The sequence below is a fragment of the Ochotona curzoniae genome, unplaced genomic scaffold (assembly GCF_017591425.1).
Source record: "Ochotona curzoniae isolate NIBS_2020 unplaced genomic scaffold, NIBS_Ocur_1.0 contig_43, whole genome shotgun sequence".
NCBI lineage: Eukaryota > Metazoa > Chordata > Mammalia > Lagomorpha > Ochotonidae > Ochotona > Ochotona curzoniae.
The window spans coordinates 21,553,864-21,575,535 of NW_024466218.1; the positions used below are offsets into that span (position 1 = coordinate 21,553,864).

General features: G+C 44.6%; 1 protein-coding gene across 1 annotated transcript in view; it reads right to left on the bottom strand.

Moving 5' to 3' along the window:
- The window catches only part of CFAP53 (cilia and flagella associated protein 53), a 28,205-nt gene that overhangs the window by 630 nt on the left and 5,903 nt on the right, over positions 1 to 21,672 (bottom strand). The window contains exons 4-9 of the mRNA XM_040985003.1: positions 14,488 to 14,717; positions 13,261 to 13,434; positions 10,123 to 10,426; positions 9,442 to 9,660; positions 4,450 to 4,666; positions 2,214 to 2,316 (exon numbers count right to left, since the gene is read on the bottom strand). Of these exons, the coding sequence (XP_040840937.1) occupies positions 2,214 to 2,316; positions 4,450 to 4,666; positions 9,442 to 9,660; positions 10,123 to 10,426; positions 13,261 to 13,434; positions 14,488 to 14,717 (1,247 nt within the window). The remainder of the gene's footprint in view (positions 1 to 2,213; positions 2,317 to 4,449; positions 4,667 to 9,441; positions 9,661 to 10,122; positions 10,427 to 13,260; positions 13,435 to 14,487; positions 14,718 to 21,672) is intronic.

A 21,672-nucleotide genomic window follows, 5' to 3' on the forward strand; every position in this document is an offset into this window, starting at 1 on the left:
CACACATGGTATCCATATCTTTCTGTGGCTGATTTCTTTCACCCACAAAAATATCCCCAAGGTCCAGGCCTACTGGAGCATGTGACAGGATGGGTTTCCTCTTTCTGAGCAACATCTTTACCTGCTCATTCATCCGACGGCATCTCTAGCACTTTGACTTCTTGAATATTTTGAGTCAAGCTGCCATGAACACATATGTGTACTTACTTCATTGAAACTCTGCTTATGGTATTTTTGGATATATATTCAGAAGCAACATTTGCTAGACCATATGGTAACTCTACTTTAAATTTTTTTTAAAAATCAGGTATATTATTTATTTATCTATGTCTTCATTATTAATCATTCAAAGGGGGAGATGCAGAGAGAACTTGTCATCGAATGGTCTGCTCTCCAAATGCCACTTGGGTAGAAGACAGCATGCAACTTGGAGCTGGTGTTTCAAGAGGGGCAAGTCTCGTGGCACTAGGCCCTTAGCCTGTGGTGTCTGTTTTAACTCCATAGTGTCAATATCAGAACTGAATAACTGGACATGTGTTTGGAGTCTGGGAGCTCTGGGAAGGGAATTTTAGTGTCAGAAAAGAGCCCATTAGCTTTGACCAGAAACAAAGACAATGCTTTGGAAATCGCTCTGTGATGGCCACAGTGCCATCTTCCCTGCCTACAAGCTCTCCTGCTCTGCTCCTCTCCCAAAGGGCAGAGCTTCCTCTGTCTATGTGAGTCTGGTCAGTATTTATTCCCAAAAGCACATGGAGTGATGCTATGCCTATCTTAGGTAAACCTCCACTTGGCCTGGTAGCTGCCTCTCCTTGTCCCTGCCCCTGGGGCCTGCCCTTCTCGGAACAACATGCCACCCTGGGAAAAGCTGGACTCGGTGTGGAAAGGCCACACACAGGCATGCCAATTGACATCACTCAATGCAATCACTGGTGCTTGCTTAGTCCACATACTGTGATGGCTAGGCAAAGAGGGATGAGGACACTTCAAAAACTTTGTGAAAAACAGAAATTAAAAAGTAAGTTTCATGTTGGTGGGAAGGGAAATCCATGAGTTTTCTTTTTTTTTTTTTTTAATAATACACACTTTGGGTGAACTTTTTGAAGACTTGTGTTGACTGTCTATTCTAGGAGAGCCTTCACATATAGGACTCAGTCAACATCTGACTTGCACTGCCAGAAGCAGGAACCCTCCAATTAAACCCTGTCAACCCAGAGCTCCCTAAGAGACAGCCAATCACTGCTGCTTTCAACTAGCACTTGTGGGTATTCTGTCCTGTAACTAAAATTTTCTAGCCAACTTTTTTTTTTTCTTTCTCATCTCAGATCCTGAAGTGGGGCAAGAAAAAGAGGTGGTATTTATTACATCTCCCTCAAATCTCCAGCAGCAGACTTTTCAAAAACAAACCAGAAAGTTCTCCAGGACACAGACTGCAGCAGAAAGTCACAGTGGGGTAAACCAGATGCTGTTTCCAGTGCTCTAGCCCCTAGCCTGGCAATGGTTTCTATATATATATTCTATTCTTTCTGAAAAGAAAAGAGCTTTACTCATATGCAGCAAATGCATAAGGAGAAAGGCCCTGGAATGAGGGAGGGTGGCCGGCAGTGCCAGCGGCTTTGTCTCCTTCCTCCCACCCGAGTTGGCCATCGTGGCCACCTCAGAGCAAAGGTGCAGAGAGATGCTGCAAGTGGTGTCTGCCAGCTCGTAGCCTTCTCTGCCTGACTCCAGCCTTATCAGAGGAGGGAGTGTAACTTTCCAAAGCATTGAAGGCTGGTGAGGCTGGTGGGAAGGAGGGTAGATGGGTGGAATCAGCCTGTTGAGCTACTCTAAGTAATCCGGCCACCCTGCATGTCATCATTTACTCTACGGAGGGGAAACATATTGTGGGTTTTTTTTTTTTTTTTGAAGTTAGGACTTGAGGTTGGTGCCTAGTTTTTAAAAACTTGTTTCAAACTCCACTTTTCTTAGGATGTTTCTCCAAATGTAGCAGCTTACGTGGACCATTGCAACATATACAATAGCCAACAGAAGTTAATTTTAATCATACAGTTGGTTCCTTTTTAAACATACAATTTTGGGGAACTGCTTTGAGCTTCTAGCAAAACAAGTATATCATACAATAATGCCCATGACCAACGTGTGAATTTGGGTGCTCTCCTGTCTGTTGTTATAAATGGTCTTTAGGTAGCAAATTAAAATGGAGAAAGCCATCCCACCTTGAAAAGTTTTCCTGTTCGTCACAATAAAGTTCTTTAAGACCCTCATTGATTCGTTCTTGTTCCACAGCAAGCTCTTCCTGTTCTTTCACTTTTCGCTGCACTAAAGAAGCAAAAAAAAAAAAAAAAAATTTAAATTATTTACCAAATGACTTTCTCAAATAAACTGGCTCAGTTTCTGGGACACCAAAGCCATATCACCTTTACAAAGAGAGAGCTATTACGGGGTCCCTGGTGGGGCCAGACAGGTAAGGTGGAAGGTGTGTTTTCCCCTCATGCTCTTGTGGGGTGGCGGCCCACAGATTTCTCTCCATCACTTTATATTGAAAGTCAATAAGCAGCCTTTTTTATCCTGGATTACCAACATTAAAACACTTGTCAATTTTCCTGAGGACAAATAGTTCTTTGGCTATTCATATTAATAAGAGAGCTAATTATAAAATAAATATTTTTAAAAGTATATTTTCTCTATAATAAACAACCCAACAGGAAAAAAGACCAAGGAACCAATTTAAAAAAGAATAAACACCAACTTGCCGGTATGCATCTGAAAAGTACCTACACTTGATTTTAAAATTGTTTTCACAAATGTGTCTGACATAACCCAACAGGAGCCAATAGGTTACATACAGAGATAGCAACCTGTTATGCTAAAATAAAGGTAAAACCATTAGAAATAATCTGAATATTCATTGGTTGCATTTAGATACATTTTAGTTGCTTTTTGTAATACATTTTAAGCAACCATTAAAAATCTTACAACTAGGAGTCTTATACATGGTAGCCTAGCAGCTAAAGTCCTCGCCTTGCACACAGCTTCATCCCATATAGGATCCATATTCTGTTGCAAAGAGCACTCCTGCGGAATCCAGTGGCATCCCGACAGCAGAGGTGCTGGTCTGCTGCTGCTTGGGTCCACCGCGTTGCACATGGTGACAGCAGAAATCCACAAGGAGCAGTTCACCCTCTCTGCAAACACTGTTTTGTGGTCAGGTGCTGCTTCAGGCCGAAGGAACGCAATGATATATGCAGGGGGAAATATGAAACAGGCTGTGGTGCAAAGATCTATGGTCCACTTAAGGTCCACTGAAGGCCCCATTTAAGGTGCTAACACTGTGAATCACCTAGCTGAAGGGTACAACGCAGTCCAGGGGTTTTTCAGAGCCAAGGCCACGTTCTGCACAGATTAACTTTCAGAAATCTTAAAACTATCAGAAGGATAACTTACGATCCTTTTAGGAAAGAGACACCTAGGGGATGGTGCTATGGCTCAACTGGCTAATCCTCCACCTCCAAGAACCAGCATCCCATCCAAGTGCCAGTTTGTGACCCTGGCAGCTCCACTTCCCATCCAGCTCCCTGCTTGTGGCCTGGGAAAGCAGTCGAGGGTGGCCCAAAGCTGTGGGACCCTGCTCCCATGTGGGAGACACAGAGGAAGCTCCTAGCTCCTGGCTTTGGATCAGTTTAGCTCTGGCCTTTGCGACCATTTGGGGAGTGAATCAGCAGATGGAAGACTTTTCTATCTCTCCTCTCTGTAAATCTGCCTTTCCAATAAAAAAAAATTAAGATTTATTTTATTTATTTATTTTCTTATTGGAAAGTCAGGAGGAATGGAGACGGCTTTGGAAGCAAAGAGAGCCTGATTGGGGGATACGGGGGGGGTGGGGGCGTGTAGAGCATGTCTGTGTCCCACTCCGCACTGTTCTTAGAGTCCTAAGGCATGCAGTGCGCAAACGACAGACTGCTCCTCTAACACTGTTCCGTCTTTACTTGTCTATTATTTTTCCCGTGAACAAATAGATTTGTTTTATTTTATTGTATTATCGGAAAGACAGATATACAGAGAGGAGAGACTGAGCCAATCTAAAGCCAGAAGCCAGGAGCTTCTTCTGGGTCTCCCACATGGGTGTAGGATCCCAAGGCTTTGCGTCATCCTCTATTGGTTTCTTAGGCCACAAGCAGGGAACTGGATGAGAAGTGGAGCAGCAAGGTCACAAACCAATGCCCATGTAGGATCTTGCTGTATGCAAAGTGAGGCTTTAACCTCTATGCCATTGCGTTGGGGGGATGGGGTGGGGTAAGGGAACAATTAGATAAGATTTGCAAAAGTGAGGTACTTACTTTAATTCTCTTTGGATCCCCTTGGTATGACAAACACTTAACCAGCATTTTGATTATTACTTAGGTAGAATTAAGGGCCACCTAAATGCCTTGTAACCATAACTCATGTCCTTACACTTTTCTTGGAGTTGGAGTTTCCTGGTACACATGACCTCCTGCAGGAGTTGTTTCCTTGCCTCCTTTTCAAGCCTCAGCTGCCTGTCCCTCTGGGCCAGCTGCTTCTTCGCCTCCTCCTCTAACATCCTGTCTAACTCCTTCTCCTGGGCTTTGTCTTCTTTCCGCTGCTGTGCCAGGTATGTGAGGTAGATCTTCTGTTCTCTCATTGTTTCTGCCTGCATAACACAAAACTTGATCCATGATGTGACAAGGTTTTAGGTGTGATCAGACTATTAAGAATGAGCGTGAAAGCACCCTTAAAATACAATCCCAATCTACCAGAGCCACAATATTTGCAAAATATGGCTAAGGCTTACTGAAAAAAATACCCTAGCTGATGTTGGGTGGGCAGCAGATGGCTGCTGAGGCCAGAGCCCTGTGTGGAGTTGTGCTGCCCTATTCTTTGGCATCTGTTAAAAATATTGGAAAACTCACTTTTGGTTAAATGAATTCAGTGTTTCTCCAAGCAGCATTCACCTGACATTCACTTGGATAAAGACAGATAAAGGACTTCAGTCCTGACAGGAGCTGTCCCTACTGCAGATGCAGCATTGAATTTTGGACCGCCAGTCACCTGATACTCAACAACAGCAAATCTCAATCTTAACTAGGCTTTAATGACTTGAAAAGTATTGAGTCATTCCGCCCCACCTCCCCCAGTCCTATTTAATGTAGAGATTTGTGAGCCCCCAGGGTGGACAACCATGTACTGTTTTCCAGCGGATGTGTTTCAGTGGGCTGTCACCAACGGCAATAACGCTATGGCAGCAATGAGTTCACCTATCACTCAGGCTGTAGTTACCAGGGCAGAAACTGAACAAGATGAATCTGGATTGGCTTGTTGTGCCACAAAGCTAGAGAACTCTCCAAAATGAGGTAATATTGAAAAGGAAAATTGGGCCCGGCACGATGGCGCAGTGGTTAAGGTCCTCGCCTTGCACGCCCAGGACCCCATATGGGCGCTAGTTCTAATCCTGGGGCCCCGCTTCCCTTCCAGCTCCCTGCCTGTGGCCGGGGAAAGCAGTTGAGGATGGCCCAAACTTTTGGGACCCTGGAAGAGGCTCCTGGCTTTGGATCGGCATAGCATTGGCTGTTGCGCTCACTTGGGGAGTGACGGAAGATCTTCCTCTCCTCGCTGTATATCCGCCTTTCCAATAAAAATTAAAAAAAAAAAAAAAGAAAATTTAGGATAGAGAAATTTAATTTTCTGTATTTTGCTTGCTGAGAATAGCTGAATAGGACATCTCTTGGTAAATGATTAAGTTTAACTAGGACTCAGGATACAAGTACAAAAGTGGTCTTGAGATAGGCATCTCAGGAGGAAACAAGATAAAAAATCGTGAGGAGACGGAAAGTGCCTGACTTCTCGATAGAGGCTCCAAAGGTCTGAGAAAAGCAAACTCAAGGGAAACTGTAATAAGGAACTGAGAGGAGCAGCAAAAAAGCCCCTAGCTTTATGGTTTTATGGTTTTAACCTTTACCCTTGGTGCAAGTGATTTTTTTTAAAGATTTATTTTTATTATTTTTTTATTGGAAAGACGGATATACAGAGAGGAGAGACAGAGAGGAAGATCTTCCGTCCGATGATTCACTCCCCAAGTGAGCGCAATGGTCGATGCTATGCCAATCCGAAGGCAGGAGCCTCTTCTGGGTCTCCCATGCGGGTGCAGGGTCCCAAAGCTTTGGGCCGTCCTCGACTGCCTTCCCAGGCCACAGGCAGGGAGCTGGAAGGGAAGCGGGGCTGCCGGGATAGAACCAGCGCCCATATGGGATCCCGGGCGTGCAAGGCAAGGACCTTTAACCACTTGCGCCACCGCGCCGGGCCCCGGTGCAAGTGATTTTAAAATGCTGTGTAATGCTGTGTAAGTGATTTTGGCCTATAAAAAGAATGCTGTGTAGTGGCTCAGGGCTGATGTGCCTACCCTCCTGCATGAGGAACTGGCCCCAGCCCCAGCACGCTGGTACCTGAATAAAGCCTCATGCGTTTGCATCAAGTCTTGTCTTTGCTGATCATTGGGGGGATTGGGGAGACTCACTTTCTCGATAGACGGTAAGGTCGTCCCCACTTCGGGGTGCCTTACAATATCAAAATGGGGTAATAAGCAAGCAGCAGCTAAAACACTGAAAATCCTCAGTCATTAGGCAAATGCAAATTGAAACCGTAACAAAAAAAAGAGTAATGAATATGAGCAAAATTGACATTTTGAGATTTTGTTTTTAGAGTCCATGTCTATACTCTTGAAGAAAAGTGGCTTTTCTACTTCCTACTGGTTCACTTCTATATTTAGCAGAGGGTTAAGCCTGTGGTGACAGAGAAAACTAAAAGCATGTCATTGTAAACACTCTCAGCAAAACAAGAAGAGGGCGAGTGAGTTGGCAAGCAGCACCGATCTCCAGAAACTGCATTCACGTAGAACATGAAATGTGTTCCCTTTATTTCCATTTAAAAAGTAAAAAAGAAAAAATTGAGATAGTCCTTCAGAATACTGGGATGACTAAAACAAAAAAGACAGACAACACAATGGTTAATGAGTGTGTGAAGAAACTGGGAGGAATGCAAAATTATACATTTACTGTGGAAAACAGCAGTTTCTCAAAAGCCCAAAGAATAACCTTATGACTCAGTAATTCTCCTCCAATAGACCCAAAATAAATGAAAACATCCACATAAAACTTTGTAACATGAATATTCACAGTAGCATTAGTCACAACAACTAAAATGTGGAAACAACTCAAATGTGTTCCGACTGACACAGGGATAAACAGTCATGAATACATGCACAAAATGGACCATTATAACGTTCACGCAAAGAAACGAACAAAGCAGGGATGCATAGTGTCACATGGATAAACCCTGAAAACAAGAAGGCAGGTGAAAGAAGCCAGCCAAAAGGGGATGTAATTCATTTATAAGACAGTCCAGAACAGGGAAATCTACAGAAACAAGCTGGGCAGGCTCCTGGGTGGGGTAGATAAGTGTGACTGGGAATAAGAAAATGTTTTCGAGTGGATTATGGGGGAACCTGTACAGAACTGTGGGTACATTAGACACCATCCAGCTGTGCATGCTGTCAGTGAGAGAACCGTATGTGAGGTAAAATGCGTATCAATGAAGGTGTTAAAATGATTCAATAGACAACCAAAAAGGCAAAAAAAAATTAAATACACACATTAACCCAAAAAATGGGCAAAAGAGTTGAGGACACATTTTCACTTGAAAGGATAAACAGGTACCCAAACCATCCATAGTGAGGGACCATTACGCATCTCTCAGAATGACTGCAGTCCAAACTGTGACCACTCCAGCTGCTGGTGAAGATGTGGAGAAGCACCCACGTGTGGCCAGCGTGAGTGTGAGTTGGGGCAATGACTCTCAAAGCACTTTCATGGTGTCTTTAATAAACTAAACAAACAGGAATCCTGTGACCACAATAGCCTTCGCCTTTCCAGGCACTTATTCCAAAGACACCAGCATCTGTGTTCATACAAACACTGGTGTCCCAAAGTGCCCAACAGCACTGCTCAGAAACAACACGAATGTCCTTCAATAAGCTGAGTGTGTGAGCTGCCCGCCGCCAAGCCCGACTGTGACTTTCACTCAGAAGTAAGAGGAGAAAAGTATTTTTATCTAGTGACAGACAGATACAAACATTTCAATGTCCAGAAAGCTACACTGAATGAAAATTAACTTACCCCCAAGAGTTATATATTCCACGATTCCCACCCTTCAAATAACAAAATTATAAAAATAGAAAATAACATAGGCTGCCAGAGGTTAAGAAGGGGGTAGGGTGAGAAAGCAGGTCCCAACCAGAGAGATTCTTGTGATCATGAAAATGCCATGTGGTTTGGTCATGTTAGGTCGGCATCCTGCCTGTGGCATTGCTCCACAGTTTTGCAAAACATGACCACGAAGAAGGGAAACTGAAAGAAGGCTGCAAGAAAGCTCTCAGTATTAGTCATTAAGGAAGAAGAGGCAGGCAGGGTGGGAAGTATCATTCCACTCTTGGAATTGTAGCTATGAATTAACTACATGAAATCTGTTCTCTTTGTAGGAGCAAAAATAAATTAATTCAAAAAAACACTGCACGTGAATCTAAAAGTATGCCAAAGAACACAATGAAAACAGAACAAAACAAAATCCTGGAGGAAATACACAGACCCTTTAAAAGTTCAGTATAAATTCCAAAGCTAGGAGGAACCAAACACATACTAAATACCTTTCTCTGCTCTTTCTGCCTGATGAAGTTTTACAAAGCCTGTAAGAGCCAACTCAAAGGCTACTTTCTCAGGGACATCTTACCCAAGTTCCAGGTGTCACGCTCAGCAAGTGTCAGGATCACTCAGGCATGCTGGGTAATACACAAGATTTTAACTTGCAGAATCTGATGCTGAAGACTGTGGGTTGTTGTTTCTTTTAATTTTTATGTATTTATTTAAAAGTGTTACAGAGAGATCACTCTTCTGTCCTCTGCTTTGCTCCCTCGATGGCCACAACAGCCCGGGTTGGGGCTGGCCAAAGCCAGGAGCTTCTTCTGGGTCTCCAATGTGAGTGCAGGAGACCAGATATCTGGGCCATCTTTGGCTGCGTTTCCCAGACACATTAACAGGGAGTTGGATCAGAAGTGGAGCAGCCTGGACAGGAACTGGCACCAGACAGTGGCTTCACCATTAAGCCACTAACACTGCCCCCACCAGCACCCCACCCTGCCAACACCATGCCCAGACTGCCATTTGCAGACTTGCATCCAGGAGCACTGTCAGCCTCATGACCATCATCCACCAACCCAGAATTCAACAAGGCATCTCACCCAGCTCTGTCTCCCATCCAAGTACTAACCAGGCTCAACCCTGCTTAGCTTTCGAGATCAGATGAGATTGGGCGTGTTCAGTGGGGTATGGTCATAGATCCCACCCAGCTCTGTAAGTGGGCACCAGATAAACGTCTTACTTTTTTTTGCTGCTTCTTCTCAGCCTCTTGCTGTAAGTCTTGCAGGGCTCTGTGTATGAGCTTTTCGTCCAAGTCCTGCTGTTCTCTGTATTCCTGCTGAATGAACGCTATCCTCTCTTCCAGGGCTTTCTGCAAAACAGCCCGCATTTCCTGCTTTTTCTGCTGCTTCCTGAGTTTGTCCTGCTCGTTCTCCAGTTTAACCTGTGCTCTCTCCTGTTCCTGAGATGGACCAGTGATGGAAGATAATGCATCAGCACAGTAGGACACTGTATGCATTATATACATTTTAAGAGGTAAGAACATTTTAAAGAAATGTACATGCAAACTCCACAGTCATGGGTTCAAGGAGCTAGAATAAACAAAATTCGCCTTTTTTGTTGCTGGGTTAGTGATAAAATACGACTCTCTGTGGTATTGTGAAGTTGTGGCCATGGGGCACGAAAATCTAATAAAGGTCAAAGATAAGGTACATTTAATCCCAACTCTGATCTCCTACCACAACTCAGTACAACAACCTTCTAGACTCTGCATAACTGCATTTGGACACGTAACTAGGCAGCAAGAAGCGGCCAAAAACGAATGAGCGCAGGTGCTTGGATCAGTTGAACAGCTGAGGCCAGCAAACTGCTCCACACCCTGGGAGCCCCAACCTCTGTCTCCCAACACACAAAAGGCCCTCACCACCAGGCGCGCCTCCTCTTCCTTTTGCCGCTGCGCCATGCGCCTCTGCGCCAGGACACCAGTAATCTGCGCCTTCAGCCCCAGGCGCGTGTTCTCGGCCAGTTCCCTCTGGCGTCTGGCCTCGCTGGCTTCCCTCCTCTCCTTAGCCAATCGGTCCTCCTCCCAGAGCTTGGAGAACATCTGCTCCTCTACCAGCTTCTGCCTCTTGAGCTCCTCATTGAACGCCACCTGTGCTTTCCGCTCCTCGCACACTTTCTTCTGGTGGTCGCTAAACAATTCCGAGCGAAGTTCGTCACAGGACTCTCTACGAGGGAAAAGCCGCCTTTCATGATGCACCCGGGTGCACAGACACACAGCGAGTGTAGGAATGAAAGCCAGAGACCTGGAGGGCAGCCACGTGAACCACGGGAATTCGTGCACATGGCGACGCGATGGGGGCAGGTGCAGGCACTGCAATCGAGCGGAGCTGACTGCGGTTCCCATGGTCGCATGTGAGGCTGTGACTGGACACAGAACCTCTGTAAGCAGCCTTCCCTGTGTGTAGAATGGCAGCTTTTCAAGGGCCTGCTAAGCATCAGTGTCAATGGATGTCAATGCCTGGGAGCTAAGAAACAGTAATTGACATTACTATTGTAGAGGAAAGACAAAAGCAGTGGGTACTTGGTGGTTTTTCAACTGAATAAAGGGCTTGATTAGGCCCTGGCATTGAGGCACAGCAGGTAAAGCCACCACCTGCGACACTGACATCCTACATGGATACCAGGCTAAGTATTAACTGCTCCATTTCCAATCCAGCTCCCTGCTAATTATGTGGGAAAGCAGAAGACGGCCCAAGTACTTGGACCTCTGTACCCACAGGGGAGCTTCTGATAAAACTCCTGGCTTTGGCCTGGCCCAGCTCTGCCCATCACAGCCCTTTGGGGAGTGAAGCAGCTCATGGAGCATCTTTGCCTTGGTCTGTCCATCTCTTTCTATCTCTTTCAAATCAGTAAATACAATCTTTAAAAAGAAAGGGAAGTGGATGGGAGGGGGAAGGGAAATCGCTCACCAGAAGACACCAAGGCCATGTCGCTGCAGCTTTGTACCCCCACAACCCCACCCATGAATTCCTGGCACAGCCCCATGACCTGGTCATGCCCAGCTGATGCCACAATCCTTGCCAAGGGTTTAGATTCCATCCATTCAGTCTTAGTAAGATTTTTTCAGAAGTACTTCACTGAGCTCATTTTTTCCCCCCAAGGACTGTGATTTTAGAATTACTTTGGGGGTAGTTTCAAACTCCCAGGCCTTCTCTTTCCCCCTCTCTCCCTCCCAGGGCTAGGGAAGTAATTCAGATATTTGGGGGATGGCACCCAGATATCTATACCCAGGAGGCTGTGGCAGATAGTAGGTATGGGAACCTTTTTTTGGAGTTTATAATATAATATTTATAAACATCAGGTCCACTGGCTTTACTTTTTCAAGTTATTTTTAAAATATTTATTTGGAAAGCAGGGTTAGGAAGAGAAAGATCAAAAAAGTTAGATCCTGGTTTTTCAATCAAATCCGTGGGAGCCTGCACCTGCATGAGAGAGCTGGAAGCAGCTCCCGGCTCCTGGCTTAGGATCAGCTCAGCTCCTACCATTGTGGCCACTAGGGGAGTAAACCTGTGGATGGAAGATTCTGTTTTTTCTTCTCTTTATAAATCCTCCCTTCCAATAAAAACTAAACCTATCTTTTTAAAAAAATTCATATTTTTATTAGAAAGGCAGGTATAAAGATAGGAGGAGAACAGAGAGGAAGATCTTCCATCCAATGATTCACTCCCTAAGTGGCCACAACGGGCAGAGCTGACCCAATCAAAGCCAGGAGCTTCTTCCTAATAAATCTCCCACATGGCCACAGGGTCATAAGCAGGGAGCTGGATGTAAAGGGGAGCAGCTGGGATTACAACCTACACCCATATGGGATCCCAGCGCGTTCAAGGCGAGGACTTTAGTTGCTAGACCATTGCACCAGGCCCAAACCTATCTTAAAAAAAAAAAAAAGTATAGCCCTTGTGAAGATGCTTGAATTGTTAGGATTACATGAGAGGATGAGGTCTGCACTCATACCGATGTGAGTTAAATGCTGCCAGGGGATGAGCACCGTTGGGTGGCAGTTAGTTAGTCACTTCCCTGACAACGCTGCATCTCCTTAAGAACCGGAACTCAGGAGGACACTTCTTCCCCAGGTCCCATCCTCCCCCTGGTGGTGACTCCATGGACACATAAGCACATCCACTAGCAACAAATGGTAACCAGCAGTTGTTCAGATCCTGTGGAGGCTGCAGTAAGATAACAGGAGCTGAGATTGCTAGGATACCAAAAACCAACCCCGAACCAAAACAAACCAAAACAAGAAAAACACTGTAACAGCATCCCCACCTCAGAGTAAAAGGAACTGAGGCTCAGGCAGGGGCTGGTGCCATGGCTCCTCAGGTTAATCCTCCACCCTATGGCACACCAGCATCCCATATGGGTGTCAGATTGTATCTCAACTAATCCAGTTGCCATCCAGCTCCCTGCCTGTGGTCTGGGAAAGCAGCAGAGGATGCCCTGAGTCCTTGGGACCCATGTAAGAGATCCAGAAGAAGCTCCTGGCTCCTGACTTCAGATCAGTTCAGTCCTGGCTGTTGTGGCCATTTAGAGAGTGAACCAGCAGATGGAAGATGTCTCTCTCTCTGTAAATCTTCCTCTCAAATCAAAATAAATAAATCTTATTTAAAAATAAGAAAGAAAAGGGCCATAAGGGTCCCTGGAGATCAGCGTGGGTACAGTAAGGATGCGTGGGTTTGCTCAGGAAGTGCATCAGAAGCATAGGTGGTCAGCTGCCAAGGATCAGGACACCAGGCAAGCTGACAGCAGAGGTGAGGGAACCCGGCACGTGACCAGCACAGAGCAGCCTGTCTCACGTGGAGCTGCCATTCCAGTTGCAAGGCACAGTTCACAGCCAAACGCAGACTGCATTAGTCAGTGACATGGAACCCAATTACCAAGACTCAAAGGTGCCCCTGTCAAGGACATGCTCCAGAGGACACAGGTCACTGTAAATTAGCATCCTTTGATCACTTCAAAATATACCAACTTCAGATGCTGGGTGTATTCCTGACTTCATTACCTGAATTGCTGCTCCAGTTTCTCAGCCACAAAGTCCTGTCTCTCTTTTTCTTTCTTCTCCTTTAACAATCTGGTTTTCTCTCTCATTCTATCTTTTTTCTCCTCCATGGTTTCTTGTTTCATTTGCATTTCAGCAAAATACTCATTTTCTTCAGCTGCTAAAAGTTCACGTAACCTGAAACAAGCAAAAAAGAAATAAAACCATCATGCCATAGGCATTATTATGCTGTGTTCAATGTCAGAATTATCTAGCCAATCATAAGTTTTTAAAGATTTATTTATTTTTATTGGAAAGCCATGTATATAAAGAGAAGAGACAGAAAGAAAGATACTCCATCTATGACTCACTGCCCAAGTGACCACAACAGCTGAGCTGATCTGATCCGAAGCCAGGAGCCTAGAGCTTCTTCTGGGTCTCCCACATGGGTGCAGGGTCCCAAGGTTTTGGGTCATCCTCTACTGCCCAGGCCACAAGCAGGGTGCTGGATGGGAAGCAGGGCTGCTGGGATTAGAACCGATGCCCATATGAGATTCTGGCTCATTCAAGTGAGGACTTTAGCCACTAGGCTACTGTGTGTCCAGCTCCATAAATTTTGTAAGAATGAAAATTGTAGTCTTTCTTCAGATAAGACCAGGTGCCATATTTACAGCAATAATGAGAGTGAGCTTGCCATATTCAATTTGATCACATGCAGACATAATATCTAGCAAAACATAAGTAAAATTGACATTTTAATTAAGAGTAATGGAACAGAATACAGCTTTCCTTCAAAACATAGGTTATCACTAGTAGAATTATTAACAAGCAGTAGGTATTGGTTTGAACATGAGTATCTTCAGCCATGATACTTACTAAATTTTTAAAAATCATTTTGAAAGACAGCAAAAGAGAGACAGACACACAAAGAAAATTCTTCTAGCTGTTGGTTCACTTCCAAAAGCCCACAACATCCAAGATTCCTCAAGCAGAAAGTGGGAGCCCACAACTCCATCTAGGTCTCCTACACAGATGGCAGTGACCCAAATTGAGCCACCACTTGCTGCCTCTCAGTGTGTGCATTAGGAGGAAGTTGGCTTGGAAACAGAATGAGGACATGAATTCAGGCACTCTAATCTGGGATGTGGGCTTCTTGACCCCTGCGCCCAGGCTTGATTTTTGACTGGTTAGTCCTAAACTATGGTTCTGACAATGCTTCGATGTCTGCAGCACTGGGCTGGAAAGCCTTACTTATTCCGTCTCTCTTCAGTGTTGATGATGAAGCCTTGCATGGCATCGTTGATCCTTGCCTGTGCAAGGCTGTCCCAGAACTTGCGTTCATGGTGCTGCTCCCACTCAACTTTCAGGCGATCGCGATCTTGGGACTTGATGGCAGCCAAGATGGCATGCTGCTCCTGATGGCTGTACTGGATTCTCTCTAGACGCTGCTCTGCCACATGGCCTTTGGGAGGCTTGGCTCTCTGCAAACAAAGACAGTCACCCACACATGATAAGCTAAACATCAATGGCAGACTTTTAATTCACCTTGACTTATACCAATGCTTCTACCAAACAATATGTGGGATGTGTATATAAATACAAACGTATATAAACCCAGATATCCTGCTGCTACTGAAATCAGCTTAGGCACACCCAAGGAATGACACCTTCAGTTATCTACATCTATACCTAACATGCCATCCAATCAGTCTCAGGTAAGGGATTCTGTTCCATGGAGGCTATATTCCTATTCCTGAGAAATCCATTATACATTGGAAATGTCATAAATCAAATATACATGAATAGACCTAGCCTCCCCAACATGGTGGCTGAGAAACTAGCACACTGTAGGGCACTGCAGCTTGAGAAGGGATTGGATCACACACTGCTGGTCTGGAAGAAGGTCGAAATTCAAAATCTGAAGTGTTGTTTACTACTGAATGTGTGTTATTTTCACATTACTGAAAAGTCAAGAAATCCTAAGCTGAACCATTTTGTTTTAAAGATTTATTTTTATTGCAAAGGCAGATATGCAGAGGAGGAGAAACAGAGAGGAAGATCTTCTGTCCGACGATTCACTCCCCAAGTGACCACAATGACTGGTGCTGAGCTGATCTGAAGCCAGGAGCCCAGAGCTCTTCCAGGTCTCCCATGTGGGTGCAGGATCCCAAAGTTTTGGGCCATCCTTGACTGCTTTCCCAGGCCACAAGCAGGGAGCAGGATGGGAAGTGGAGCTGCCGGGATTACAACTGGTGCCCATATGGGATTCCAGCATGTTCAAGGTGAGGACTTTAGCCACTAGGCCACGGCACTGGGCCCTGAACCATTTTGTTTTAAAGATTTATTTTTATTAGAAAGGCAGATATACATAGATGAGAGACAGAGAAGAAGATCTTCCATCAGTTGATTCACTCCCCAAGTGACCTCAGTGGTTGGAGCTGAATCAATCTGAAGCCAGGAACCCAGAGCTTCTTCTGAGTCTCCGACGTTAGTGCAGGGTGCAAAGGCTTTGGGCCATCCTCGGCTGCTTTCCCAGACCACAAGCAGGGAGCTGGATAGGAAGTGAGGCAACAGGGATCAGAACCAGTGCCTGTATGGGATCCAAGCACATGCAATGCAAGGACTTCAGCCACTAGGCTACCATGCCAGGCCCAAGCTGAACCATTTTAAACTTGTGACCATCTGTATTTGTAAAATTCTGAATAAAAGTTGAAGGAATCACAAAGATAAAAAATATTAATGTGACTAGAGGTTACCTAGTCAAACCCAGGGATGTTAATTAGTTTACCCACAGTGCTGCACAGAGGGAAGAGCTGGGCAGAACAAGAATTTGAGATCTTTGGAGAATCAAGATGGCGGAATAGGGTAAGGACACGTTTAAATGGACGGAGAAGCATTTAACCAGAATGAAGCAGAGAGGACATATTTCAGGAAATACGAAAGGACAGAACAACAGCAGAGGGGTACCTAGAGACTGACAGACACAGGAAAGCAGCGGGCACAGCAGTGTGGTGTTGCAGTGAATGATATTCCAGCACGGCGATCTAAACTCCACCAGCAGCCTGAACTCCACCAGCAACCAGGTCCGTGTGGCACCCAGACCTAGCGTCCAACAAGTTCTGACAAGATCAGCGTCACCAACAACCTTACTAGATAGTACACCTGGTGTCTCTTTAATCCTGGAAACCACTCCAACCAGAAGAGGGAGAAAGGTTGCAGAGACAACAGTGCAGCCTCAGCACGGTATCACAGGAGGTGGAGAGTGGTGAGCCAAGAGCTGGGCTGTGGAGACCACGGTGGATATCTGACATAAGAAGCCAGACCTGGAACTCGCTGGAGGTTGTGGCACAAGTGGCTGCAAGCAAAAAGTTGTGTACCAACTGCGATAAGTAAAATCACATTGTAGACCTGTGGGTGACACAGCTTAGAAACCTGCCCCAAGAAGAAGACTCTGCTAACCAGAAGTACAATGATCAAGAGCAAAAGAAGAGACAAAGGCACAATGAATATTACTGAAAACTCCCCTGCAAAGGAGCAAAACCCTATGCCAACCTCAGAGTTAACTGAGGAAGACATTGAGAAAATGGGGCACACAGAATCCATAAGACTCATTTTAAAGATTCTGGTCAAAAATGAGAAGTTAATGCAAGAGTTCAAAGAATTTAAGGAAGCAGTAAAGGAAATCAAGGCTGGCATATCAGAAATTAAGAACACAGTAGAGCAAATTACAAGTACAGTGGAGAGTCTCCAAAATAGAATGAAGCAAGCAGAAGAAAAAATCTCAGAATTGGCAGATATCTCCTGTCACCAGGGGGAAGCAAACAAAAAGCTGGAAGCTGAGCTGGATCAGGCCAAGAAAAGTATTCAAGAATTGAAAGACACTATTAAGAGGCCAAATATAAGAGTTATGGGAATCCCAGAAGGTGCAGAAAGAGAAGCTGAGTTTGCAAATGTATTTAAGGAAATAATCAAGGAAAATTTCCCTAATCTGGAGAAAGAATTGGGAAACAAGATCCAGGAGGGACACAGAACTCCCAACAGGCTTGATCAAAAGCGATCTTCACCAAGACATATGATTATCAAGCTCTCTTCAATTGAACATAAGGAAAAGATCCTTAAATGTGCACGTGAAAAACATCAATTGACATATAAAGGAAGGCCAATTAAGCTCACAGGAGATCTCTCACAGGAAACTCTACAGGCAAGAAGAGAATGGAGTGACATATTCCAGATTCTAAAAGAAAAAAATTGTCAGCCTAGGATAACATACCCTGCAAAGCTTTCTTTCATCTTTGAAAATGAAATAAAATTCTTCCATAGTAAAGAAAAGCTAAAAGAATTTGCCTCTTCCAAACCTGCTCTACAAGTGATACTTCAAGATGTTCTCTTGACAGAGAAGAGGAATAGCACCTACCAAAACCAAAGGCAAACGGGAAGAACATCCCAGTAAAATGACAACAGAAGACTAAATCAATGAACAACCCATTCCTAAAATTACAGGACCAAAGTATTACCTATGTATATTTAACTCTGAATGTAAATTGCTTAAGCTCAATCAAACATTATAGATTAGTAGACTGGATTAAAAAACAAAACCCATCTGTTTATTGTTGGGAGGAGACACACTTCAACAAAGATCAGCGGAAACTCTATCACATGGGTTTTGTTGTTTTCTGTTGGTTTCATCTCTTTAAAACACTTTCTTCTGATTAAATCATTCAATGACTCGTAGATCATGCAGTGGCATCATTTTCTTCAAGAAGGTTCTTGCTTTTCACTTCTTCAGCTACACGTTGGATATTTAATAGCATGTTGTTTAACTTCTTGGTGTTGTTAATTTCTTTTTTCTTCCGGAAGTTGATTTTGTTTTGTGGCTCTTCATTTAAGGGAAGGTAAAGTAGTTGTGTAATGGAGACTATCATATCTAGTAACATGTCATTTAACTTCATGGCATTGTGAATTTCTATTTTTCTTTCTATTGTTGATTCTGTATCATGACTTTTCATTTAAGGGAATGTACAGTAGTTATGTAATGGAGACTAACAACCAGATGTGAGGATGCAGTGTGGTCGGCATCTCTGTTTCCAGACAAAGATGGACTTACAGTGAAACTGTTTATATTATATTTTGACAATAGGATTCTGGACTCTCTGCCATTGTCCATGCCCGCAATGATGAACATATGACTGAATATGAAGAACTATATGTTAATAATGATATAAAGGAACTGGGGGGGAGGGAATTGGGGAGGGGATAGGGGAATATGGAACTGTATCGTAAAATGATAGCAATAATAAAATGTGAAAAAAAAATTTGAGATCTTCAAATTTATGATCTTAAGCTTGCCACCCACTATCCCACATTATTTCTCAAGGGTAGATTCCATAGTTTCCAAAATACTTTCAATTAAAAGGCTAAGTATATGTGTGTATTATAGATGGAGAGAGAGAAGAGAAATGATGAAAAACACAACTAAATTAGAAGAAATCAAGGAAGGCAGGGAAGAAAGAGGGCAAGGAAGAAAAACAAAGGCTGGTGGAAGAACTTACTCCTATTTCTGTGGTTCTCAGATTTTTCTCACAATGGCTATGCTCTTTAAAAAAAAAAAAAAAGAGTTGTTTTTATTGGAAAGTCAGACATACACAGAGGATCTTCCACCCAATGATTCACTCCCCAAGCAGCCGCAATGGACAGAGCTGTGCTAATCTGAAGTCAGGAGCTTCTTCTGGGTCTCCCACATGGGTGCAGGGTCCCAAGGCTTGGGGCCGTCCTCAACTGCTTTCCCAGGCCACAAGCAGGGAGCTGGAAGGGAAGTGGGGCTGCCAGGACATGAACAGGCACCTATATATGATCCCAGTGCGTGCAAGGCAAGGACCTTAGCCACTAGGCTACTGTGTGCTGGGACCAATGGCTATGCTCTTGACATGTTGTAGTAATTTGAACTGCTGTCAATGTGTTGTCTTTACACAGATGTCAACAAAAAAACTGGAAATGTATGGACCAGCTGGATCCGTGTGAATAATACTTCATGGAATCACATTGACTTTTTCACTTCTACATTCCTAGCTTTGAGCTAGAAATACAGGATAAGGCCTAGCAGAGTCTGGTTCTCCACTCAGATGAAAGAATGAGAGGAAAGAAGGGAGGAATGTAGTTCTGGGTAAGCTCTCCTAAAGCCACCGTGGAATCCCAGGGTAGAACCTTGTGATTTCAGCAACCATATTGCCAAGTCCTCCTCAGGCAAGCACAGTAACAGATTTAACTCCAGAGACCAGACATGACCCTCTCGGTGACACCACCACTCTGGATTACTAGACTTCAAGGTTTAGGAGTTTATTACAGGGTATCATACTAAACACAGCTTGGTGTACTCTAGTTTCTCTTCAGATCATATAAATCTTTTGCCTTTTACTAAACACAGCTTGGTTAAAAAAAAAAAATCAGGGCTTGGGGTAACATATCGGTACCTGGGGATGTAGCTGTGCAAAGGCAAGTTTGAAGGGAGGGAGGAGAAAGCCGGTAATGTTGGGTGTTCCAATGGTTCATGCACTCCAGAATTATTTGGAACCTAGAGCCTGCTTGTTACAGGATTATTGCCTAGTATTTACAGCATTTTATGAGAGCACAGAGCGGGCTCTGGCAGGAAACCAACAGGAACTGGGGCTCTCAGGAGACATACAGTTGGGCCAGAAACCAAGCACCAAGGTCATGGACAATCACCTCCCATTGTCATGACAGGAACTGAGCTGAGGCACATTCTGGCTGGAGAGGAAGAGGAGCAAAGGGCAGTGAGAAACAGCCTTGCCTAGAAACCCTTCTAAAACAAGAGGACTTTGTGCCAGATGTGATCTCTAGACAAACAGGGTCTCACCTGGGCTTCTCCAACAACATGATTCCCCTTCAGGCAGTCCTGGCATTGCTTAGTATACCATGCAAAGTATATATGGGAAACTTTTAGTAGTTACATTTTAAAAAGTAAGAAAAAAAAACCACAGGGAAAATTAGTTCTACAGGCATGTTTTATTTAAACCAATATGTCCCAAAATAATATAATCATGCGATGTGTTACTGCACATGTCAAGGTGCAAGAGCTACTGGCTACTATACTGGCCATCACAGCCCCAAAACAGTAAAGGCAGGACACAGGATCTAACAACCAGCATGCGTTTTCAAGATCACTGGAGGCTTTTGTTCTAGCATCTCAAATCATACCTCTAGGACCACAGTTTAGTTTACTATCTTCAAGAACAAGGCCTTACAGCCAAAGGCTAATTCTCAACCCCTCACCAAATGTGTCAACCAAGTTCAGTCATCTTTCAGTCTCTATTTTCAAACTGTTCCGTGAGCTACCTTGACGTCTGCTCCTCAGGCACTCTGTGGGCAGTAGTTCCTCTCATTTTTCCCTCAGACATTACATTTCACTTTATTGCTTTTTCCTGGAACTCATGTAGAGTCCAAGCACCATGATTCTTTCCCCTAACTGATCTACGACTCTTAGCACACAGACCCACAAGGTATAGCAGTCGCAGCTACTCCAGCCTCTGCCCTTTCTGTGCAAATACTGCTGAAAGCATCAAGTATTCAGTGGATCTATTTAGGTCTCCAACTGGGTATCTTTGTTTGCTTTTTATTCCTAATTGGCCCCCAGCACAAGTCACAGCACCCAACAAATAGCCCCAGCCGCTGAACCCTGCATGCCTGCCTCACGAAGTCTGTCACCTTGAAGCCTGCAGCCCACTGCTGTCGATTCCAAATACTATGCACCATGGGCCTGGAGAAGGGCCAGCAGGTCTATAGGTCAAAAGACATTTATCTGTGCCCTTAACTCCCTCATCTTTATTCCACAGATTGTCCTCACCAATGGTGTAGCCCCCCACTCTCATCCACTGTGTGAATCTTGAACTTGTTCTTGCCTAAGCAAGCTACTTCCACATACAGAGCTGTCAGGGAAGGGCATTCCTCCAGGTCAACGTGTCCATCCCTGTTTTAACTGCCACATATTCTGTCCTGCAGCAACATGGGGATCCAAAGGCATCGAACACACACGTGTGGGGCTCTCAGCAGCAAGCAGGATCTCTTCCTGGCCTATTCCAACCACACAGCCATCTGCAGAAACAGCACTCAGTTCCTGGGGTGGACTGAACACAAGCGGGCTCTACAGCCACTCAGGACCTTAGTGCCTAATTCCCCAGACTAAGATCATTCAGCTCAGGAGGCAGCACTGCACTGTAGTGGTTCAGCCCACGACTGCGACGCAGGCATCCCATATGGGCACTGATTGGAGTCTCAGCTGCTCCATTGTGGTTCAGCTCCCTGCTGCTAAACAGGGTCCAAGTGCTTGGGGCCTTGCACCCATGCGGGAGACAAGAATGAAGCTCCTGACATTTGGCTTCAGCCTGCTTCAGCCATGCAGTCTTCTGGTGCGTGAACAAGTGA